Source organism: Apodemus sylvaticus, chromosome 17 (genome assembly GCF_947179515.1).
Source record: "Apodemus sylvaticus chromosome 17, mApoSyl1.1, whole genome shotgun sequence".
NCBI classification, from domain to species: domain Eukaryota; kingdom Metazoa; phylum Chordata; class Mammalia; order Rodentia; family Muridae; genus Apodemus; species Apodemus sylvaticus.
The window spans coordinates 15856612-15882932 of record NC_067488.1 but is presented as its reverse complement, the minus strand read 5'-3'; the positions used below and the strand labels follow the sequence as shown (position 1 = coordinate 15882932).

Genomic DNA, 26321 nt, shown 5'->3' with positions numbered 1-26321 from the left:
AGTCACCTTTCTCCTTTGGTACTGGCATTTTAGCTTTCAAAGGTGACCTCTGGTACTATCTTCATCATTTACTGGAGACAAACTAGACCCTCCTTCTGCTTAGTGCATCTTTTTCATATCTTCCTATTTTCTGGACTGTAGATATTTGACAATTGCATTTCACCCTGTCCCTGTATTCTATTAAATAAAGAATTCCCAGATAAGAATTTACTCTAATAAGAATTTACTGTGTCATATATTTGTAGGTCTTCAATGGTATTCTTTCACTTGCATGAAGCAGGTTCATATTTTGTATTTCATTATTAAAACTTTCTAGTTTTACTGTCACATCCTTACACAAGTTTTCTCTCTTGGTGAATCCACTCTGACACTTTTCTAGCTTTACGGATCTTTTCTATTACACAACCTAAGCCTTGGCCTTCTTGACATAGCTGGTCAAAGACAGAGCTCCTTGCTCTGTATCTTAGATATTGCAGTCTTTATGCCTTTTTAAAAAAATAATGTTTTTATAAATTATTTTTTGGCATGTGTGTTTATGTACATTTGGATATACTGGTTTGAGAGCATATGTGTAGAGGTTAGAGAAAATTTGGAGGAATACATTCTGTCCTTTCACCCTGAAATATTGGGGATTGAACACAGGTCATCAGATTTTGTAAGGGTACCTTTACACGCTAATCCACCTTCCTTATATCCTTACAATGCCACCCTAGTTATTCACTCAGCAAATACTGAAAACCTCAATATTTTTTGTTAACATTAGAGAATAAAAAGTACAATGTATACTCTTGTTCCACCTATTCTACTGTTGAACAAATGGACAGAGATAAACATATTCACATATAGTAGAAAGAAATAATAAATGTAAACTTTCAGAAAACATTGTATTCCAGGGAAGAAAATAGGATGAAGATTTGAGAGGTCATTAATATGAAGACTGGAGAAGGGGCTGGTGTGGTAGTCAGGGAAGATTTGACATTTAAATAGATTAAGAAGTGATACAGGGATACATCTTGCTGAGAACAGAGGAGAGTATTTAAGGGATCAGACAGAGCAAAATGCAGAAACTAGAAGCTTGAAGGGAAAAGAGACAAAGAATGAAAGTCAAAGAGGAACCACTGCCTCAAAAGCATTCTCTGTAGTATAACTGGAATGATACAGCATTAGAAGAGAAGATATAAAGGTCTCCTATTTTCAAGGCACTGTCATTTTTATAATTATTAATGGTTAGATAATGATTTTTAATTAGAATCCTTAAATTATCTCTCTTAATGAGTATTCAATGACTTTTGGGAGATATGTTTCACATTTTTATTTCCAACGGAGAACGGCACAGTGTGATGCTCATTTACATCCTCAATGAATGACTGTCAGAAAACAGACAAAAATGTATACATTAATCCAAGAGAGCTTATTGCTTTGGGTAGTAATGGTGCCAGCGCCATGGCATTTTTATCCCATACCCAAGCATCTCTCAGCAAGCCAGCTGTAACAAATGAGGTAGTTTCCAGTAAGTTACTTTTCTTTTTTAGAGATTTTTTTTTCTATTTAAAGGAATGTGAAACCACACTATAAAGCAGTTATATAGGGGACCAGTTTTTGTGCATAGGTGTTACTGTGCATGTATTTCTGCACTGCATGAGTACCTATGATTCTAGGAGGGCCAAAAGAGAGCACAGGTTCCAAGGAAACAAAGTTAACAGACTGTTGTGAGTTGTCATGACTAATCTCTCTTCAGCTCCAAGGCAGGATATACATACATACATACATACATACATACATACATACATACATACATACACACACACATACATACATACTATTTTATATGAACTTTATATTTATTTATATTTAATGCTTTTCTTTTACACTCCAGTCATTATGCCCCTCCTTTTCTGTCCTCTGACAGTACCTCATCCCATTCCTTCTCCACTGTCTCCGAGAGGCTGTCCCCAGCTACCCCTACACTGCGCCAGACCTCACTGCTCCCTGGAGCCCAAGTCTCACCAGGGTTAGAGGTGTCTTCTCTCACTGAGGCGCTTAAATTACTTTTAAAAAGTCTAGATGTATAAAACCAATAATAAATTATTTTTTTCTATCTCTCTAGAGTAGGTTGTTGAGCAATCTACTTAGTAAAGAGATAAATATATAACTGTATAAGATATGAGCTTCTGATGAAAGAGGTGGAAGACAGTTGGTTAAAACATGAGTTTAAAATATGAGTAGTATATTTTTATGAGAAATAGAAATCATGCGATATTTTTGCTGAAACAATCAGCTGTACAATTGATAGATGAATGTCTAGGTAAGTGTCTCACATTTCTTTAAAAGTAAAGCTAATTCTTTTGTTATCTTTTAACAAAAATTATGTCCTCATGATTTCAATTATATATATAAAAGCATATTTTAAAGGTAAATTTTAGTATGTCTGTCCAATAGTTTAGTTCATTTTTTGTACATTTTAGTCAAAGCAAAAGTTGTTATTTTAATAGACATTAAGCAGCATTTTAGAGGTACAACAATTTATATGTGAATAAAGTCATTGGAAATGTTTTCCATTCACATTGCCTCAGGCATTTAAACCATATGAAGACCAACTGCAAGCATCTAAATTGCTGAATCTTTTCAATGCTGTTTACCAGCTTCATCCTTATTACTGTAATGTCATAGTGAAGATTATACTCTTATTTTACTGTCATTTAACCTCCAAATACACACACACACACACACACACACACACACACACACAGAAACATGTGCGTGTGCACACAAGCAATTCACACATATTCATAATCTCAAAAAAATTAGTGGGAATTTAATAACCATGTATTCTAAGTATGAAAAGTGAAGTTTAGAGAGTAATCTCTGGAATTTTTAGTTAGCAAGAAATACAGAGTATCAGAAATATTTATTTCATAAAACTTGATCTTTAATCAATCTTTGTGGTCTTTTTCTATACTTTCCCTGTCCCTATTGCTTCTCACAGATAAAACACTTCATTGACTCTTAAAATCACTGCTGAGCATTTATTGAGTGTACAATTAATGCTGGAGGCATTAATTGGGAGAAGGGACATTTTGACAAACCATTACAAAATAGTTTAAGCATTATTAATCTTGTTATGCTATTCAAAATGTCTCAGATAACTGTGCATTATCATCATTTTGAAGTCCCGTAGAATCCCCAAGGGATATCTGCTGTCAGAGAATTCCATCTGTTCTACTGGGACTCAGATGAGTGCTTATATTTTTACTTTGCCCTTTGGGTTAATTTCACTATATTTTGCTTACTTAAGGTAATAATCAGAGAATGTGGAAATTCTATCTTCATGATTCCTTGTGATGTAGGTCTCACTAAAACCAACCAAAGCAAACCAAACATATCAAAATCAAACCAAAACAAACAATATTCCTGTTTGTAGAACAGAAATGCTTTAAAAACATAGATGTGGTACCATGTGGCCTCAAAGGAGCCTGCTGGATATACCTGAGTATATAGCTTTGTAGTTAATTTAAAGGTTTTTAACCAAGAATGTTTTAAATTAAAGGAGAGCATCTATGTAAGTTGTTTATTGAAATTTGATGTGTAATAAAATCACCAAAAATTATTTACTGCTAGAAGGGAACACATACAATTAGAAGACAAATAGTAATACTTTATTATTTTATTTTATATGTATGGAAGTTTTATCTGTAAGTATGTCTGAACATCACTTGTGTGTCTGATAATTGTAGAAGGCAGAAGGTGTGAGATGCTGTGAAACTGGAATCACTGATTCCAATGATTGAAAACCACTATGTAGGTAGTGTTAGGAATTGAACCCAGGTACTTGGGATCCATAGAGACAGCTCTTAATTGCTGAGCATTTCTCTTCAGCTCCCAAACAATTTTTTTTAATATTGGAATATTTAATTAAGAACTTGAGGACTCAACAAATACACTGTAACAGAGAAAGAGTAAGCCTATTGAAGGGTTACTTACAGAGTAACTGGTTTTGAATTTTGAAAGACACCTTTAACTTACAAACTGAACCATGCATAGCACAGAAAGAGGCATGCACTGGCAGTTAATGCCAGAAGTTCTGACTCATATTGCATCATTGTGATATGCAAATTAAATGTTGGCAAATCAGATTAGTGTGAGGTCATTAGAAGAGTCTTGGATCCTTTAAATGAGCGAGGTCATTTCTTTGAATTCTGACTTTGTGCTTTGGTGTTCATTTTATAATATACCACTTCCAATATTTCTATGGTTTATGTAATTCACCTAGAGAGCAGGACTTTCCATGACTTCTGAATTTTAGACCTCAAAGTAAAAATTTAAGATAAATCTATATGGACTTTCACCTTGTAGTAGGCTGACTTATAATCATTTTGCTCAATTTATTCTTTTTAAATTTTATGACTTACAAATAATCAAATTAGCAGGTATTCAAAATTACAGTTAAAGCATGAGATAATATGTACAAACTTCTCAATTAAAATTTACTTCAATTATTTTTGAGATTATATATATATATATATATATACATATATTTAAAATCTATTTTAAGAATAAAACTATTACAGAACAGGAAGAAGACTGGCAGAATCATAAACAAATTGGCCTGATATAAAAATATGTAAAATAAATATGATTTTAGGGCTATATATTTTTCTTTCCATGATGGAAACATTATAGGATTAGTTAAGAGCATTTGACTTTTATTTTGATATTTTATGGCTCTGTTTACCATTCGGTGGCATAGGCTACATCCTTCTTTGTATTGGCTATTTTTGAACTTTTCATATAGATAAATGTGGCTTAGCTAAATTCCCTTAGGTCAGGTACAGGTACTGATGTTCTCTCTCTCTCTCTCTCTCTCTCTCTCTCTCTCTCTCTCTCTCTCTCTCTCTCTCTCTCAGACACACACACACACACACACACACACACACACACACTCACACACACACACAGAACTAAATGATGAGTATCAATTCTTGGATTTATAATTCTTGCCTTTTGTTGTTTAAATGCTTGCTTGTTTTGTTTAAAGGAAATGGGCTTCATGTAATCATACATATTTGGCTATCACATTTGTTACAAGAGAATATATATTTAGTTCTTTGGATGTCAATAAAGACATAAATTATTTGGAGTCTTCTCCATTTTAGATTTATCAGTTTCTGCTTGTTCAGTTGTTGATTTTTATAGAACATCTGAATTTATAATTTGGAATTAATATTTATGTTATTTTAATAAACATATGTCATTTCTGTAAATGTCTCAAGGCATACATTTAATAAAGATAATATATGACTAATTCATATTTGACATTATCTAAAGTGGATAGAATTCTCTTCTTTTTGGGGAATTGTTTTGTTTTGTTTTCAACACAGGGTCTTACTTTGTAAACCTGTCTGTCCTGAAACTCACTTGTAGACCAGTCTGGCCCAGAACTTACACATGATCTACTTGCCTCTGCTGACATTAAAGGTATGGACCACTATACTTGGCTTTGAGAAGATTTGAAAATATATCCCATTAAAACCAGGAGTGAGAAGGGGTGTTCACTGTCCTTATTCCTTTTAGGAACAGTAGTTGAAGGATTAGCTAAAGAAATGAAACAAGAAAGATAAAGGATAAGAATATAAAAAGAAAAAAAGTAAACTTATCTTTATTTTCAGATGTTTGAGATTATATATGATATAGTTCATACACACACACTCATACACACACACATACTTACACACACACACACACACACACACACACACACACACACATGCATATGTGACATCCTGTAGGAACATGAAAGGTAGTCTGTGTTCTGGTTGTGTGAGGCTTAGCCTCCAGAGACCCAGTAGGTATTTTACAAGGGACGGAACTGTTGACCATGCACCCAGACACTAGGCTTCTGAAATGAGGCCCTCAACTCCATAATCCTGTAGCCATCAAGTCACATAGGGCAACACCCAAGTCCCTGACATTCTGTCTGGACTCCACCCTATAGCCTCCTGGAACAGCAAGGTATGCTCCTCCCCATGGTTACCTGGCAACAGCCAGGTGGGCCAGCCTACTATAAAAGGGGCTACTTGCCTTTTCCTCTCTTTTGCTCTCTCTCTTATTCTCTTACTCTTTTTCCTCTCTTGCCCTCTTGCTCCCTCTCTCTCTGCATTCCCTTCCCACCTCTGTCCATATGGCCATGGCCAGCCTCTACTTCTCTACCTTCTCTCTCTCTATTTCTCTACAATAAACTCTCAAAAACCATGGACTGCCTCTCCTCTCACCTGGACCCACCATGCTAGAGCAATGGGACACATCTTTTGCCCAAGAGCCACCTCTAATCTCCAGCTTAGGCCTCCCTCCCAGAGTTCCCAGCCACATTGGCCACCAACCCAAGCCATCCCCTGACCAAGTCAAGGACACTCTTGTCCCCGTGGGACCCAGCTGGTGCTCTCCCGTACCCCCTTTCCTTTGCCACAGACCATATCCTGGCCCCTAGGGACCCCAAACGGTTCTCAGCTCTTCTGCAACATCCAACAGTGTCTGCGGTGTCCAAGACTGTGAACCTGTTGCCATTGATCTCTACCCTGCTAGCTCCCCAGGCGACCCAAGGACTCCCTTTCCTACTCCCAGAGCTGGGTTCTGTGGCTGTGGGAATGCATGCAGTCCAAATACCTGTGTCACCTTTCCCAGGAGCTAGAGCTTTGTGCAGGATGCTGGACTCCACCCCCATAACCCACAACATCCCTGAAACTCCACTGGGAAACCAGAAATGATCAACATTTTCAGCAAAGTAGCAGAATATAAAATCAACTTCCAAATATTTGAAGCCTTTTTGCATATCAACCAACATATATGCTATGAAAGAGATCAAGAAACAATTCTTTTCACATTAATATCAAGAGTATTTAGAAATTAGCCTAACCAAGCAGTTCAACCTTATAAGGAAAACACTAAAATGTGCTAATGCAAAAATCCTTTGAGGGACATTTTATCATTTCCAAGTAGGTGGAGTAGTTTCTGTTTTTAATTTATAACTACACATTTTTTCAAGGAGAAACCATATACAATAGTAAAATAAAATGTGCAAGTCCTTTGAGGGACTTTAGACATTTTCAAGATTCAGCAGTTGTTTCCAAAGAATACTAATGTACAATTCACATAATGGATACAATTTTTACTGGTTCACCTCAAAGATAATTCATGATGACTACCACTAATAAAGATGTCAAATGTGGAAATAATAGAGTGATCAGAAGGTGTCTCTCTATTCTTTTCAATAATTGTAGGACTAGATTGAATTCCCAAAATTACAGAAATACTATTAAAATCTACAAATGTCCAGGAATTTATCCATTTGACTCTATTTTATCATCAAAGCTTTGATTCAGCACAGTAATTTTATTGTTTCTGTCCCCAAGTGATTTGCTTAAGAATTAATGAATTAGGCCTTAATGAGTTTGCTTTTACAATCACTAAAAATGCTCTCTTCCCTTGAGCTAATTACATAATTGATTATTTGAGAAAAACAGGGATTTTAAGATTAATTATATTTTTACTCAGAGTAATTTTCTTGTTGTCACTTCTTCTGCACACCAGTGTCTCATAAAGTATACAATGTAGAAAAACACTCCACATCCAAATTACATTAATGACATATCTCATTTATAATTTTAATTGTCATTAACACTTCATATCTTCCAGGTAATAAGAATAGTTAATCTTTATGAATACATTTCATTCCTTAACCTATAACATATGTAAAGATTAATTATAATTTATCTTTTTTTTTGATCATCTTGTTGACTGTCTCCATTTTGGAGCCTCTTTACAGTTTTACCCTGTTCTGAATACTTCTAGTTTTATTTTAAATTAACAGTACCATTCTTGTTCCCTGGGTTTTCTTACCATGAAGCAACCAACACCTTTACTGCCTCAATAAAAAGATCCTTCTTATTTTGAGCCAGTATAATGCTGAAGGATTTTAAATAGTTTTATGTTAAATTTACTTTTTTGATCTTAATTATTTGTCTTAGTTGCATAATTCTAGAGTACCATATGAAGTCTGTTTACTTTCAAAGAAGTACACTTTCACAACAGAAAACTCTTTAACAAGGTCATGTGAAATTCAAATCAACATGGTCTGTGGTTTATATCCAGAGGTCATGTTGATGCTTGTGGTCCATGACTTCTCTGGAGACCATGTTTAGGTCCATGGTCTTTGTTAAGGTGTATGTCCAGAGGCAACTGGAGTACACATAGATATCTATTGTCAATTCTGCTGCTGTTTTGGGCAAGAAAGCTTCTTTTGCATTGGTATTTATGATTGCAGTCTCATAGTTGAGAATGATTGACAAGAAGACCTCTGTGATGACCATTCCTCAAAGCCCCTCAAAATCAAATAGTCTAGTCAGGATCCAAATGCAGAGTCCTTAAAAATTGTGATAGCAGTGAATGATTGTTTTGATATGCTCTTGGACTTGGATCGTGAGAATTTTATTGAGTATTTTTGCAACAATATTCATAAGGGAAATTGGTCTGTACTTTTCTTTCTTTGTTGAGTTGTATATGGTTTTGGTATCAGCATAACTGTGGCTTCATAGAACAAATTGAGTAGTGTTCCTTCTCTTTCTATTTTGTAGAATAGTTTGAAGAGTATTGGTATTAGGTCTTCTTTGAAGGTCTAATAGAATTCTGCACTTAATCTATCTGGTCCTGGGAATTTTTTGGTTGGGAGACTTTTAATGATTGCTTCTTTTTCTTTAGGGGTTATGGGACTGTTTATATGGTTTATCTCATCCTGATTTAACTTTGGCACCTGGTATCTGTCTAGAAAATTTTCCATTTCATCCAGATTTTACAGTTTTGTTTCATATAGGCTTTTGTAGTAGGATCTGGTGATTTTTTGAATTTCCTCGGTTTCTGTTATATCTCCCTTTTCATTTCAAATATTGTTAATTTGTATACTGTCTCTGTAACCTCTGTTTAGTATGGCTAAGGGTATATTTATTTTGTTGGTTTTTGCAAAGAACTAGCTCCAAGTTTTGTTGGTTCTTTGTATAGTCCTTTTTGTTTCTCCTTGGTCGATTTCAGTCCTGAGTTTGATTATTTCCTGCTTTCTACTCCTCTTGCTTCTTCCTGTCATAGAGCTTTCAGGTTTTCTGTCAAGCTGCTAGTGTATGCTCTCTTCAGTATTGTTTTTGGAGGCACACAGAACTATGAGTTTTCCTCTTAGCACTGCTTTCATTGTGTCCCATAAATTTGGGTATATTGTTCCTTCATTTTCATTAAATTCTAAAAATAAAAAGTCTTTCATTTCTTTCTTTTTTTTCTTCCTTGACCAACTTATCATTGAGTAAAGCAAGAGCCTCCCAGGACCCCACAGGGATGACATTAGCTGAAATACCCTACAAAGCGGAAGGAGAACCTGTCAAGACCATATCCAGAGTTTAGGCATGGCCTCCATTTGAAGGATGGAGCCAAAGAATAGAGCAGAGACTGAAGGACAGGCCATCCAGAGACTGCCCCATTTAGGGTATCCATTTCACATGCAGACACCAAACCCAGACACTACTGAAGATGCCAAGATGTGCTTGCTGACAGGAACCTGATACAGCTGTCTCCCGAGAGGCTCTGCTAGATCCTGACCAATACATATGTGGAGGCTCAGCCATCCATCGGATTGAGCACAGGGATGCCAATGGAGGAGTTAGGGGAAGGAGTGGAGAAGCTGAAGCCTCATCTGGCACCAACGGGAAGGGAGACCCTTGGTCCTGTTAATGCTTGATGCCCCAGTGTAGATGAATGCTAGGGCAGTGAGGCAGGAGTGGGTGGCTCAAGGAGCATTCTCACAGAAGCAGGGTAAGGGGACTGGATAGGAGGTTTGCAAAGAGGAAATCAGGATAGGAGATAACATTTGAAATGTAATGTAAATAAATAAAATAAGATAAATTGTGATAGCAATATTGTAATATTGTGATATTGTAATATTGTAATATTGTGATAGCAAATTGTGTAGCTCTTGAGTTGATGGCTTTTGGAGGCAAGTATGAGTAAGAACTCAGTTATCTTAAGGGACTGGTCATTGAGGCTTTGGCCATGTTCCAATGATTATATGAGCCAAATAGATTGGACTTGGTACATTTGTTTTTCTTTTTGGAGGGAGGGTATAGGGTGGGATGGTAGACCTAGGAAGCATGGGCAGCAAGCATAATCAGGTACATCGTGTAAAATTCCCAAATAATCAAAATATTATGTTGAAAAAATAAACTTCAAATCAACATTCTGAATTCTATCCCTAAAACACTTAAATAACAGAGGTTTATTGGTATGTTCTCATATATATACTCAATCTCAAGTACCATGTATGTATTATTTTCATTAAATATATCAAAATGACAATCCTGACAATATTTCTTATTTTATTGCTAAAGCCATGGACCCTTCCTTATTCCTTATTCTTTCTTTCTTTCTTTCTTTCTTTCTTTCTTTCTTTCTTTCTTTCTTTCTTTCTTTCTTTCTTTCTTTCTTTCTTTCTTTCTTTCTTTCTTTTATTTTCTATATTCTTTGTTTACATTCCATATAATTTTACCTTTCCTGGTTCTCTCCTCCCCATAAGTCCCATAAGCCCTCTTCCCTCCACCTGTTCCTCAATCACCCCCTCCCACTTCTCTGTCCTGGTAATCCCCTACAATGCTGCATCAAGTCTTTCCAGGACCAGGGCCCACTCCTTCCTTCTTTTTGAGAATGATTTGATATGTGAGTTGTCTCTTGTGTATTCAGAACTTCTGGGCTAATATCCACTTATCAGTGACTGTATTCCATGTGTGTTCTTTTGTGAATGATTTACCTCACTTAGGATGATATTTTCTAGTTCCATCCATATGCCTAAGAATTTCATGAATTTATTATTTTTAATTGCTGAGTAGTACTCCATTGTGTAAATATACCACATTTTCTGTATCTATTCCTCCACAGAGGGACATCTGGGTTCTTTCCAGCTTCTGGTTATTATAAATAAGGCTGCTATGAACATAGTGGAGCATGTGTCCTTATTGCATGCTGGGAAATCCTCTGGGTATTTCTCAGGAGTGGTATAGCAGGGTCCTCTGGAAGTGTCATGCCCAGTTTTGTGAGGAACCTCCAGACTGATTTCCAGAGTGGTTGTACCAACTTGCATTCCCATCAGCAGTCGAGGAGTGTTCCCCTTTCTCCACATCCTCACCAACATCTGCTGTCTCCTGAGTTTTTAATCTTAGTCATTCTCACTGGTGTGAGGTGAAATCTCAGGGTTGTTTTGATTTGCATTTCCCCAATGACTAATGAATGATGTTGAACATTTTTTAAGGTGCTTCTCCGCCATTCGAAATTCTTCAGGTGAAAATTCTTTGTTTAGCTCTGTACCCCATTTTTAATAGGGTTATTTGGCTCTCTGGAGTCTAACTTCTTAGGTTCTTTGTGTATATTTGATATTAGCCCTCTGTAGAATGTAGGGTTGTTGAAGATCTTTTCCCAGTTTGTTGGTTCCCAATTTGATAGTGTTTTTGCCTTACAGAAACTTTGTAATTTTATGAGGTCCCATTTGTCAATTCTTGATCTTAAAGCATAAGCTATTGGTGTTCAGCTCAGGAACTTTCCCCCTGTGCCCATTTCCTCAAGGGTCTTCCACAGTTTCTCTCTTTCTTTCTTTCTTTGTTTCTTTCTTTGTTTCTTTCTTTGTTTCTTTCTTTCTTTCTTTCTTTCTTTCTTTCTTTCTTTCTTTCTTTCTTTCTTTCTTTCTTTCTTTCTTTCTCTTTCATTCATTCTTTCTCTCTCTCATTCTTTCTTTCCTTCCTTTCTCTCTCTTTCTTTCTCTCTCTTTCTTTTTTCTTTCTTTCTTCCTTTCTCTCTCTCTTTCTCTCTCTCTCTCTTTCTTTCTTTCTCTCTCTCTCTTTCTCTCTCTCTCTATCTCTATCTCTCTTTCTTTCTTTCTTTCTTTCTTTCTTTCTTTCTTTCTTTCTTTCTTTCTTTCTTTCTTTCTTTCTTTCTTTCTTTCTTTCTTTCTTTCTTTCTTTCTTTCTTTCTTTCTTTCTTTCTTTCTTTCTTTCTTTCTTTCTTTCTTTCTTTCTTCTCCAGACCCCCATTTCTCTTCTGATCGATAATCTGACCACTCCACACCCACACCTCTTTCCCACCCCCTGTTTCCACAAGGATTTCCCCACCCCCTGCTCCCCACTCCAGCAGATTTCTAAACTCCCTGGGGCCTCCAGTCTCTTGAGGGTTAGTCTCCCTCAATAGAGTTAGTCTCCAGTCGCATACATCTTCTCTGACTGAACCCAGACCCCACAGTACTCTGCTGTGTATGTGTTGGGGAGGTCTCATATCAGCTGGTGTATGTATATCCGTTGGAGGTTCAGTGTTTTCTGATGGTCCTCCTACAGGGTCGCCTTCCTCCTCAGCTTCTTCCAGCTTTTCCCAAATTCAACCACAAGGATTAGTAGCTTCTGTCTATTGGTTGGGTGCAAATATCTGACTCTTTTATCTGCTTGTTGGGTGTTTCGAAGGGCATTCATGATAGGTCCCTTTTTGTGAGTGTCCCATAGCATCAATAATAATCTCCTACCTTGGTACCTCCCCTTGAGATGGATCTCACTTTGGACCTGTTGCTGGACTTTCTTTTCCTCAGGCGTTTCTATATTTCCATCTCTGAAGTTCTTTCAGACAGGAGCAATTATGGGTCAGAGTTGTGACTGTGGGATGGCAACCCAATCTCTCACTTGATGCTGTGTCTTCCTGCTGGAAGTGGGCTCTATAAGTTTCTTCTTCCTCCTGTCAGGCATTTTATCTAAGGTCCTTCCCTTTGAATCCTGAGAGTTTTTCACCTCCCAGGTCTCTGCTGAGTTCTGGAGGGTCTCCCCCCCACAACCTTCTTCCTCCCTAGGTTGAGTTTTCATGTTTCTATTCTTTCTGCTGGCCCTCACGGCTTACCTTTACATGCATACATTACTCCTTGAATGGATCCTTCATATATTAGATCCCTATTGAGCTTACAGTCAAACATTGGAGATAAATAGTAGACAATGCCACTTGTGGGCACAAATTGGCACCATAAGCACATCTACCAATAAGGAAGTCTTCAATATGAAATGTAGCTTTATAAAGGATCATTTATAGAAGATGCTATCATACAATAGGCATCCTTTTGCTTTACTCCTCAGAAGCTTTCTGTCCCCTCTGACTCCATGTTCTCTGCCCCATAGTTTATGTGAAGATACACTAATTAGCATTTGTTATCCCACATTAAAGATTCTTTATATCTTTGCCCACATTTGTATTCATCTAGTACAAACAGGTTTCTTTGAAGAAGGCTAAAGGCTCCATTTATAGTGGGTAAGCATAAGCATTTAGGATGTCATTTGTAGCTATGTTGAATTAGGAAAATGGTAGCCATCTAAAGTCCATAATCTCATCAGCCAACAATTGCTAGGTTTATAGCAATAGGCATGAACTCCTTCCTAAGAATGAGTAACTCCAGAATTGGACATCCTCAAATGTATGATCAATTACTGGAACCTTTGGGCACATCTTGCCATGTTTGTAACTATTGCTTTTTGTAGGAGTAACAATGGGTAAGGATATTTATTGCTTTTCTTCCTTGGAAACTTGTATTTCCTAATATTATAAAAGCTATTCCTCAGAGTGGAAATTTTCAGGTTAGTTCCATCTACATTCCTCCAAAGTATTTGGTGTGTTCAGCAGTAGGCTCTTGCATTGACATTCTGCAAGGGCAACTAAGGCAATGACAATAGTCTATATTGTTGTCTCTACAAGACCATGATCAACAACTGAAAGTGAAGTTTTCCATTATTGGCAAAGTGATTTATATTTCACAGTCTGTGTCTCTTGGATAAGCATTATCACCACAAGTGTCAGAATTAATTTTAACTATAAATATGTGTACACATGTACACATTTAATAACTATAAACATATTTTGAATAAACATAAGACTTGCTTTCTCATGGCCTTTTCAAACATCCTTAGGGCTATTAATCCCCTTTTCCTACTTTATCCTCTTATGCTCTTTATCACTCTCTGTAGTGGCTTCCCTCACACATTTCCATGATCTTCAGCCACTATTATTTCCCATTTCTTCTGTCACAACATCTGTGTCCTATTACTTATTATTACATGAGAAAATATGATAATATGCCTTTTCTATATGCTCACAAAATTAACAAATAAAATTCAACTTATAACTAATATTTTAACTATATGTAAAACATTTAGCAGATCAAGGTATGTTTTATAAATTTAAAAGTCCATTCCGTATGTAAGAAGTAAAAGCAAATAACTTGTCTCATTTTACTAATACTGTTTTGCAATTTCAGTCATATTAATCCCCATTCTCTTGTGGTAGTAGTTAAGGAGAGAAATAAGGGTCTGGGGTACATTAGATCAGTGCTCTACCATTGTACAACACAACCATCTTACAGATAAATATGATAATTTTTTATAAATTATCTAGCTTGGAAACATTAATGTCAGCCTCACTTTGCTGTCAAGATTAGCCTTGAAATCCTGTACTTGAGTGATGTATCTACTCAAATTTGTCCAAAGTTCTAACTTATATTATCATATTATCTCTTTAGTTTCTTTTCTTGCTAAAATAAAATAACTCTTATACCCCTTTTTCACTGAGATAGTTTCTCTTTTAAAATTTATAATTGTCATTTAAAATAATTGTTGAGTTTATTTCTCTATAGAAGATAATTAAGGCAAAATTAAACAGAATATGAATAAAACCATAAGACTGTTTTCACATACAAGTGGTAGTTTTTAGTAAATCATTTGTAGTTTTGTTCACAGGAAGTCTTCAATATGAGATGTAGCTTTATAAACTATATCTCTAAAATCACAAAACTGGATACCATAACATATGTGTATATATGTATGTACACACACACACACACACACACACAGACACACATGGCTTCTAGTTTAATGGGAATCCTGAGAATTTGAATGAGTGCATCTCTGATTTTTGTGCTCTTGAGTTTTTTCCTTTAGTCAGTTTCTCTGATCCAACTTCAGTGTGATAATTTTATTTCATCTTACATGTTGTTATATTTTTTAAAAAGGAATAAATGATAATGAGTGAATTAGCCAATCAGTCATAACTAGCCACTAGGGTAAAACTAACAACTAACTTTCATTATGCCGATTGGGAGAGGGAAACTCAGTAGAGTGAAACAGGGCTTGCATAACATTCCAGCAGGTCTTATGTGCAGGAATAGTAAGACCACCAAATAACATCTATTTTTTTGGTATTTGCTTACAGTTTGATTTTTTTTTTGTTGTTTTTTGTTTGTTTCTTTGTTCATTTTGTTCTGGGGATGTAGCTTTATTTTATTTTCTAGGTTGTGTGGGATTTGTTCTATTTCATTTTTGTTTTGTTTTGTTTTGAGAAAGAATTTAAAGTTGGGTATGTAAAGGAGAAGGAAAAGGTCTGGAAGGACTTGGGAGAGGGTAGAATATGGTAAGAATATATTTAAATTTAAAAAATACTTATATAATAAAGTATAGTTAAAAGTATAAATGGAATATATCTTTATATAATTTAGGCAACTTAATATGTATAAATGAAATAGCTATAACCTGAATGTTACTTATATTATTGTCATTAAATAATTTTAGCAATTGGTTTGGATTCTTGTCCTGAGCCACAAACCCCAAGCAGTGGAATTAAAGTTGGAGACAGATACATGGTTGGTGATGTGGTGTCATTCCAATGTGATCAAGGGTATTCTCTTCAGGTAAGTCAATTTAAAAACTAGTGTGTTGTCAAGACTCTATCACCTTATTATTCTTTAGAATATTTAAATGAAGCAGTAATTACTAATCTACAGGTTTAGGCTTAATCTTGATTCACAACTACTCTGGTCTTAAACTAAATAATGTTTAACTAATATTTAATATACATATGTTAGAAATTGTTGGAGTGACTGGTACATTTTGTTTAGAAGTAAAATGTTATCTGAGCTGAGAAATTGGATTCAATATTTAATTCACTTTTTAAAATATATCTAGAATTATGGCAGCTGACTTCCTGAATATTCAGAAATTGTAAATAATTCCATAAAAATTTTAAAAATTAGTGAAAATCTCAAAATTTAAAATGTTAAACAACTGTATTTAAAGTGTATATTCTGATACTTATTTTTAAGTATTTTTTCAGAAGGCCTCATGTATGTGGTTTCCTTAATATCTTCATAATATTTGATCCATTGTAAAATTAATTTTTAAAAGTTAAAGGTGATATTTGATTTTACATTCTTCACAATCAAATTTGTTAGAGAATAATTATTTAATAATTACTATTTCTTAATAAGACCACATGGAAATTTTTAGTCTCTTAAGAACAATATGAGTATTATAGACTTTATTTATTTATTTATTTATTTATTTATTTATTTATTTATTTTTGGATTTGGTGTTTTTGAGACAGGGTTTCTCTGTATAGCCCTAGCTCTCTTGGAACTCACTCTGTAAACCAGGCTGGCCTGGAAATCAGAAATCCGCCTGCCTCTGCCTCCCAGAGTGCTGGGATTACAAACTTGCACCACCACCACCTGGCTTAGATTTTATTTAATACAAATGTATTTTTGCTTAAATGTTAAAACATTTTTATACAATAGTTTTATGACAATTCGTTAATGTGTCTCATTTTACATATTCTAAGAAAGTATTATAAAGAACTACATACTCCATTCATTTCAGCTATTTTGTTAACTTACTAGACCATCCTTTGATAGGAAAATAATTTTTTTTATTTTTTTATTTACATTTCAAACGATTTCCCCATTTCTGGGTCCCCACTCCCCACAAGTCCCATAAGCCCTCATGAGTGCCACTATTCTTCCATCCACCCCTTCCCACTTCCCTGTTCTGGAATTCCCCTATACTCTTGCACTGAGTCTTTCCAGAACCAGGGCCCACTCCTCCATTCTTTTTGGACATCATTTAATTTGTGGATTATGTCCTGGGTATTCAAAGTTTCTAGGCTAATATCCACTTATCAATGAGTGCAATCCGTGATTGATCTTTTGAGACTGGGTTACCTCACTTAGTATGATGTTCTCCAGCTCCATCCATTTGTCTAAGAATTTTGTGAATTCATTGTTTCTAATGGCTGAATAGTATTCCACTGTGTAAATATACCACATTTTTTGTATCCATTCCTCCATTGAAGGACACCTTGGTTCTTTCCAGCTTCTGGCTACTACAAATAGGGCTGCTATGAACATAGTGGAGCATGTGTCCTTATTGCATGCTGAAGAATCCTCTGGATATATGCCCAGTAGTGGTATAACAGGGTCCTCAGGAAGTGACATGCCCACTTTTCTGAGGAACCGCCAGACTGATTTCCATAGTGGTTGCACCATCTTGCAATCCCACCAGCAGTGGAGTGGTCCTATTTCTCCACATCCTTGCCAACACCTGCTGTCTCCTGAGTTTTTGACCTTAGCTATTCTGACTGGTGTGAGGTGAAATCTCAGGGTTGTTTTGATTTGCATTTGTCTAATGATTAATGATGTTGAACATTTCTTAAGGTGTTTCTCAGCTCTCCGAAGTTCTTCATGCAAAAATTCTTTCTTTAGCTTCATACCCCACTTTTTAATGGGGTTATTTGTTTCTCTGGGTTCTACTTTCTTGAGTTCTTTGTATATATTAGATATTAGCCCTCTGTCGGATTTAGGGTTGGTGAAGATCCTTTCCCAGTCTGTTGGTTGACGTTTTGTCCTTTTGACGGTGTTCTTTGCCTTACAGAAACTTTGTAGTTTTATGAGGTCCAATTTGTCAATTCTTGATCTTAGAGCATAAGCTATTGGTGTTCTATTCAGGAACTCTTCCCCTGTGCCCATGTCCTCCAGGGTCTTCCCCAGTTTCTTTTCGATTAGTTTCCGTGTGTCAGGTTTTATGTGGAGGTCCTTGATCCATTTGGAGTTGAGCTTGGTACAAGGAGATAAGAATAGATCGATGCGCATTCTTCTGCATGCTGACCTCCAATTGAACCAGCACCATTTGTTGAAAAGACTATCTTTTTTCCACTGGATACTTTCAGCTCCTTTGTCGAAGACCAAGTGACCATAGGTGGGTTGGTTCATTTCTGGGTCTTCAATCCTATTCCATTGATCCGCTTGCCTGATATTGTACCAATACCATGCAGTTTTTATCACTATTGCTCTGTAGTAGAGTTTAAAGTCTGGGATATTGAATCCCCCTGAAGTTCTTTTACTGTTGAGAATAGTTTTAGCTATCCTGGGTTTTTTGTTATTCCAGATGAATTTGAGAATTGCTCTTTCTAGCTCTATGAAGAACTGGGTTGGGATATTTATGGGGATAGCATTGAATCTGTAGATTGCCTTTGGCAAGATGGCCATTTTAACTATATAAATCCTGCCAATCCACGAGCATGGAAGGTTTTTCCATTTTCTGAGATCTTCGTCAATTTCCTTCTTCAGAGATCTGAAGTTCTTGTCATATAGGTCTTTCACTTGTTTGGTTAGAGTCACCCCAAGATACTTTATGCTGTTTGTAGCTATTGTGAAGGAGATCATTTCACTAATTTCTTTCTCAGTCTGCTTATCCTTTGAATATATAAAGGCTATTGATTTGCTTTCGTTGATTTTGTAGCCAGCCACTTTGCTGAAGTTGTTTATCAACTGCAAATAGTGATAGTTTGACTTCTTCCTTCCCAATTTGTATCCCTTTGACTTCCTTCTGTTCTCTAATTGCTCTAGCTAGGACTTCAAGAACTGTATTGAAAAGATATGGAGCAAGGGGACAGCCTTGTCTAGTCCCTGATTTTAGTGGGATTGCTTCAAGTTTCTCTCCATTTAGTTTGATGTTGGCTACCGGTTTGCTGTATATTGCTTTTACTATGTTTAGATATGGGCCTTGAATTCCTGTCCTTTCCAAGACTTTTAGCATGAAAGGATGCTGAATTTTGTCAAATGCTTTTTGAGCATCTAATGAAATGATCATGTGGTTTTTTTCTTTGAGTTTGTTTATGTAGTGGATAGCATTGATGGATCTCCTTATATTGAACCATCCCTGCATCCGTGGGATGAAGCCTACTTGATCATGGTGGATGATCGTTTTGATGTGTTCTTGGATTTGGTGGGCAAGAATTTTATTTAGTATTTTTGCATCGATATTCATAAGGGAAATTGGCCTGAAATTCTCTTTCTTAGTTGGATCTTTGTGTGGTTTTGCTATCAGCGTAATAGTGGCTTCGAAGAAGGAGTTGGGTAGTGTTCTTTCTGTTTCTATTTGGTGGAAAAGTTTGAAGAGTATTGGTGTTAACTCTTCTTTGAAGGTCTGATAGAATTCTGCACTGAAACCATCTGGTCCTGTGCTTTTTTTGGTTGGAAGCCTATCTATGACCCCTTCTATTTCTTCTGGGGTTATGGGTCTGTTTAGATGGTCTATTTCATCCTGGTTTAATTTTGGTAATTGGTATCTGTCTAAGAAAATGTCCATTTCCTCCAAATTTTCCAGTTGTGTTGAGTACAGGTTTTTGTTGTAGGATCTGATGATTTTTTGAATTTCCTCGGTTTCTGTTGTAATATCTCCATTTTCATTTCTAATTTTGTTAATTTGGATACTTTCTCTGTGCCCTTTGGTTAGTCTCGCTAAGGGTTTATCTATCTTGTTGATCTTTTCAAAGAACCAGCTTTTGGTCTTGTTGATTCTTTGTATGGTTCTCTTGGTTTCTACTTAATTGATTTCAGCCCTGAGTTTGATGATTTCCTGTCTTCTCCTCCTCCTGGGTGAATTAGCTTCTTCTTGTTCCAGGGTTTTCAGTTGTTCAGTTAATCTTCTAGTGTAAGCTTTCTCGAATTTCTTTTTGGAGGCACTCAAAGCTATGAGTTTTCCTCCTAGCACTACTTTCATTGTGTCCCAAAGATTTGTGTATGTTGTGCCTTCATTTTCATTAAATTCTAAGAAATCTTTGATTTCTTTCTTTCTTTATTCCTTGACCAAGGTATCATTGAGTAGAGTATTGTTCAGTTTCCATGTGTATGTGGGCTTTCTGTTGTTTTTACTGTTACTAAAGACCACTTTTACTCCATAGTGATCTGATAGGAGGCATGGGATTATTTCAATCTTCTTATATTTGTTGAGGTCTGTCTTGTGACCTACTATATGATCTATTTTGGAGAAGGTACCATGAGGTGCTGAGAAAAAGGTATATTCTTTTGCTTTGGGATAAAAATTCCTATATATATATATATATATATATATATATATATATATATATATATCTGTTAACTCCAATTGGTTCAAAGCTTCAATTAGTTTCATTGTCTCCCTGTTTAGTTTCTGTTTTCCCGATCAGTCCATTGGTGAAAGTGGAGTGTTGAAGTAACCCACATTATTGTGTTAGGTGCAATGTGTACTTTGAGCTTTAGTAAAGTTTCTTTTATGAATGAGGGCGCCCTTGTATTTGAGGCATAGATGTTCAGGATTGAGAGTTCTTCTTGTTGGATTTTTCCTTTGACCAGCAAGTAGTGACCTTCCATGTCTCTTTTGATGACATTAGGTTGAAAGTCAATTTTATCTGAAATTAGAATGGCAACTCCAGCTTGTTTCCTGGGACCATTTGCTTGTAGAATTGTCTTCCAGCCTTTTACTCTAAGGTAGTTTTTGTCTTTGACATTGAGGTGTGTTTCCTGCATGCAGCAAAATGTAGGGTCCTGTTTATGTAACCAGTCTGTTAGTCTATGTCTTTTTATTGGGGAATTGAGTCCATTGATGTTACGAGATATCAAGGAGTGGTGGTTATTGCTTCCTATCATTTTTGATTATAATTTTATACGTGTATGGTTATCTTCTTTGGGTTTGATGAAAGAAGCTTAGTATCCTGCTCTTTCCAGGGTATAGTTTCCCTCATTACAATGGTACTTTCCCCCTATTATCCTTTGTAGGGCTGGGTCTTTTCCATATATAGTAATTGAGAGTTTCGCTGGGTATAGTAGTCTCGGCTGGCATTTGTGTTCTCTTAGAGTCTGCATGAGCTCCTCCCAGGATCTTCTAGCTTTCATGGTCTCTGGTGAGAAATCTGGTGTAATTCTGATAGGTCTTCCTTTATATGCTACTTGCCCCTTTTCTCTTACTCCCCTAAGTATTCTTTCTTTGTTTAGTACATTTGGGGTTTTGATTATTATGTGATGGGAGGTATTTCTGTTCTGGTCCAGTCTGTTTGGAGTTCTGTAGGCTTCTTTTATATTCATGGGCATCTCTCTCTTTAGGTTAGGGAAGTTTTCTTCCATAATTTTGTTGAAGATATTTGCTGGCCCTTTAAGTTGTAAACCTTCACTCTCATCAATACCTATGATCCTTAAATTTGGCTTTCTCATTGTGTCCTGGATTTCCTGGATATTTTGGGTTACATGCTTTTTGCATTTTGCATTTTCTTTAACTGTTGAGTCCATGGTTTCTATGGTATCTTCAGCATCTGAGATTCTTTCTTCTATCTCTTGTATTCTGTTGTTGATATTTGCGTCTATGGTCCCTGATTTCTTCCCAAGGTTTTCTATCTCCAAAGTTGTCTCCCTTTGTGCTTTCTTAGTTATTTCTACTTCTGTTTTTAGATCCTGGAAATTTTTGATCAGTTCTGTCATTTGCTTGTTTGTGTTTTCCACTAATTCTTTAAGCGATTTTTGTGTTTCCTCTTTCATGACTTCTGCCTGTTGATCAATGTTCTCCTGTATTTCTTTTAGTAATTTTTGCATTTCCTCCTTATTGGCTTTTGTATTCTCCTGAATTTCTTTCAATGATTTTTGTGTTTCCCTTGTAAGGGCTTCTAATTTTTGATCCATTTTCTCCTGAATTTCTTTAAGTATGTCCTTCATGTGTTCCTGTACTAGCATCATGACCAGTGATTTTAAATCCAAATCTTGTTTTTCTGGTGTGTTGGGGTATCCAGGACTTGCTAATGTTGGAGAATTTGGTTCAGATGCTTGGTTTCTGTTAGTAACGGTCCTACGTTTGCCTTTAGCCATCTGGTTCTCCCAGGAGTTAGATGGTCTTATTGTCACTGGCTGGTGCTTCAACCTACTGTGGATCTTTAAGATTATCTCTGTAACACTGGATGATTGGGTTTCTTCTGGCACAGAATACTGATATGCTGGCTTTCTCTTTTGTGCCTTTGGAGCCCTTCTCAGTCTTGCCTCAAGCAATGCTATACTTAGGTTGTCAAGGTCAACCAGATGTTCTCTCTCTGCTCTATTACAGAGGGAAGAAGTTGTGGTAGGGGTCACTCCCTCTGTTGATTCTCACATAGGACACAGGTCCTGCGATGGGCTGGCTTGCAGATGAACCGCCTATGTGCTCAGTTCCTGAGTGCAGGCAGACCCCTGGCGGTTTGCACCACCAGAAATCTAAAGCTCAGGGTGATACAGTACCTAGTGATCCTTTTGTGTCCCTGCAGACAGCAAATCGGGAAAAATATTAAAACTACAATTCTATACTTATACATGATATATTTTCATTCTATCAAGACTTTGCAGTTTTATTTCAAATTATATTCCCAGTATGTAAAATTGCCTCTCTTAAGTAATATTGAAGCTCACATATGTAACATGAAATGAAACAGTAGGAATCTATATGTAGTGTCATGTATACTACATTAAACTGTCAGTATGCTAAGTTAATCCATTCTTTTCTAAGTGTGTACTGAGCTGCACTGCCTTTATGTAGGGTCATTCTCATATCACATGTATGCCTGGACCTGTAAGGAGATGGAATTATCCAATCCCCATTTGTTTGGGTAAGTTCAAAGACAGAAGATTTTCTGTTTTCTCAAATCTAAGAGAATCACTTTATAACCCATGTTCTAATGTATTTTTATGTCTTTTTGTATTTTATATAAATGTTACTTTACTATCTACCATTAGCTTTTTATTATTTTAATTATTTGCAACTTTTAACCTAAAATGCACATCAATGGTGAGAAACATATAGATACTAACAAAATATATTTGTTTTTATCCATATGCCATTTCTTACTATGATATCAGAATAAGAAATATTTCAGAATAATAAGTGAATATCCTACTTATAACTATCAATTCAAGGTACAAAACCAGTAATAGTTTAATAAAATTAAGGTAAGAAAGTTTACACTTCATTTTATATGTCGATAATGTATGAAACTACATGGGATATTTATCAGATTTTGATGTCCTTCATTAGTATATTCAAATCTCAGTTCAATATAAAATAGCTTTGTAATGGCTTATTCTTTGAGTTTTGCTTTGGTCACCTTCTGTAATGTTTGCTTCAAAGTTTATTTTAATATTTTTGGACAGAATATGTTTAAAGAGTTTAGATCTGAATGTGGGCCTCATTACAGACTCAGTGATGGCTATTGTAATAAAATACAAGTTAAAGGTTCCAAATTAGTGTATGGGCTGCTTTTAAAATGTTAAGAAACATGATGATAGAATATTTCCTGACTATCAAAAATGTATCATAGAGAAATACATATTTTTATATATGAAAGTTAAACAAATTTACAGTATGATCATATGTTCATCATAAACATAGAAACACTCATTGAAAGAGAAAAAAGCATGAAATTTCAAATAGATCATCAGAAGGTGGAAGATTTTAAAGGCGGTTTTCTTTATTTTTAAAATTTTGTTGTATTTTACATACTTTACATAATAAAATGCATTATATATAGCAGAAAATGAATTAAAAATGTTTGAAACAGATAGGTAGCCAGAAGGCATTCTAAATCTGCCTTTATAGCAAAGAATATTTTCTAAGATGAAAATATACTTTAATATATATTAAATATTACACCTGATTTATATACAAAATTAAATTAGCAAATTTTCATTTTAGAACGGTCCCTTAGATTGTCAAGAGTAAAACCATTCCATAGGGATTACAAAATAAGCACATTTGTTATTGCTGCCTAATTTTTCAAATGCCTGTGTTTTACTTTGCTTGTTTATACTTCTGTGGTCCTTTGTCCCGATCTTTTTAGAATAAAATGAAGCCAATAGTTTCTTAAAATTTTTCATTGTGCCTTCTTACAAACAAGGAGAAAAGGTTGTGAAAATGTGTTTCTCTTCAATCTGACATGGAGAGCTGACACAGTTGGCTTTAGTTTAGTCTAAATTACATCACATTTGAAATGACTAGACACGGGAGTAGATGTACTTAAGAAAGAAAAATAAGCTGCATGATTACTTGCCACTGCTTAAAAAGACTTGTCCTTTTCTTAAGTGTATTCATTGGGAGAAAACTGTTACTGGCTAAAAATAACTTGACTTAAGATGCACTTTGTTTTTTCTGAGATATTATACCTTTTATGCTGCTTTAGAAACATGAATTATGAATTAACTAGCATTTGCTAAAGGAATTGGGCCTACATTTAATTTTCTCGAACAGTATTACCTTAGACAGGTTTTGAAGACTTTAAGTGGTTTTGATGCCTTTTAAACACAAAGATATATTTCATAATTCTACTTTTCATGAGAATCCTATTGTTTTGCAGCTCAGTGTGGAGGTGCAATGTCTGAATTCAGTGGTGTGATTCTCAGTCCTGGTTTTCCTGGAAACTACCCCAGCAGCTTAGATTGCACATGGACGATAAAGCTGCCCATCGGCTTTGGTATGTGTAAGTATAGGGAAGACATTTCAATGTTTATCAATGCATTATTAAGATGCATATAGGTCCAATATGAGTATAAGTTAGCAAGTTAATGTTTCATTATGAGTAACATATGTTGAAGAACTTAATTTGAGTAATATTTGCCTCAGTAAAATATATTTTACATGAACTACTTAAAAAGTTAAAGATATAGGTATGTTTTGTTTGCCTCTTATTTTAAATGATAGATAAAATCTAAATGTGTAATATCATGTTTCACAGTATGAGTATATTGCAGAATGGGAAAATTAATCAAACTAATGTGTGCTACATCATTATGTAGTAGGTTTTGATTATTTGAAATTTTATAGTGGAAACAGTTAAACTTGTATTTTCTTAGCGATTTTAAGAACATAATAACATATTATTACCTCTAGTCACCACGGTGAAAAATGTACTTCTTCACCTTTCTTTCTGAAATTTCTGCATTTTCCTAGTTGTATATCTTAGTCACCTCTCTTCCCCTGGCTTTTGGGAAGCCCACTCTACTCTTGGCTGTTTTGAATTCACTACTTTGGTATTCTCAGTTTCACTGAGACGATTTGACTTGTGTCTTCCCAGCAATGTCAGTTTCACCTAGTATAATGTCCTCCACGAACATCTCTAATGCATGATTCTAAAAATGAAAAGAATTCTTTACTTTCATACAGACAGATAATAGTTTTGTGTGTGTGTGTATGTGTGTGTATATACCACGTTTTCTTTATCCATTCATGATTTTTAGACTGATTCTACTTCTTAACTTTTGTGAATAACTCTCCGTGACCCTGGAAGAGCAGATAGCTAGCTGTTTGATATACCGATATTTTATTCGGATGACTCCCAGAGTGAGGTTGGCTATATAAATGTGTGGAATGTGTTTGTGTATGTACTCAGAGTTAGATATATGTGTTGTGTGTAAGTGTAACATAAAGTTCATGCCACCTTATTTTTGTAACTGGTGTCTCATTGTGCATGTAGTACAGAGATGTGCAATTTTGTTTTTGGTAATTATTGGATTTATCGTATTATTTTCATAGGTAAGTCAGAATTTACATCTACAAATTAGTATTAAATATCTAACATTTGACTTAATGGTTTTTAAGTCTAAGAAAATGAGGTTGAGAATGTACCAAGTACTCACTGAAGAACTATAGCAATGCTATGAGTTTTGATTCAAAACTCACAGTTCAGATCTGTTGTTTTGGTTCCTTTTCTGGTCTTGTATTCCTAATCCTGCGGCCTCCATCACACAAGTATTACAAGCATGTGCTGCCATGTACAAATCTTGAGACCATGTTTTCTGAAATAAATGGTAAGGTATCTGAGTACACAGATGCAAATCTGTGTGTATGTTGCTGTTTGTACATGTATGCAATATGGTAAAATATCACGTAGTATTGTGCTTGCTCTTTCTCTTCTAGGTGTACATCTCCAGTTTGTAAATTTTTCTACAGAAACCATACATGATTACTTGGAAGTACGGAGTGGATCCTCTGAAATTAGTACTGTTATTGGACGGCTTAGTGGTCCACAAATACCATCTTCTCTGTTTAGTACAACCCATGAAACCAGCTTATATTTTCACAGTGATTATTCTCAGAACAAACAGGGATTTCATATTGTGTATCAAGGTAAGATGAATT

General features: G+C 35.5%; 1 protein-coding gene across 3 annotated transcripts in view; it reads left to right on the top strand.

Moving 5' to 3' along the window:
* Csmd3 (CUB and Sushi multiple domains 3) overlaps positions 1-26321 on the top strand; it is a 1209570-nt gene that overhangs the window by 1076398 nt on the left and 106851 nt on the right. For all 3 annotated transcript variants that reach the window (XM_052161507.1, XM_052161506.1, XM_052161505.1), the window contains 4 exons: positions 15660-15778; positions 22731-22800; positions 24541-24657; positions 26100-26309. In XM_052161507.1, the coding sequence (XP_052017467.1) occupies positions 15660-15778; positions 22731-22800; positions 24541-24657; positions 26100-26309 (516 nt within the window). The remainder of the gene's footprint in view (positions 1-15659; positions 15779-22730; positions 22801-24540; positions 24658-26099; positions 26310-26321) is intronic.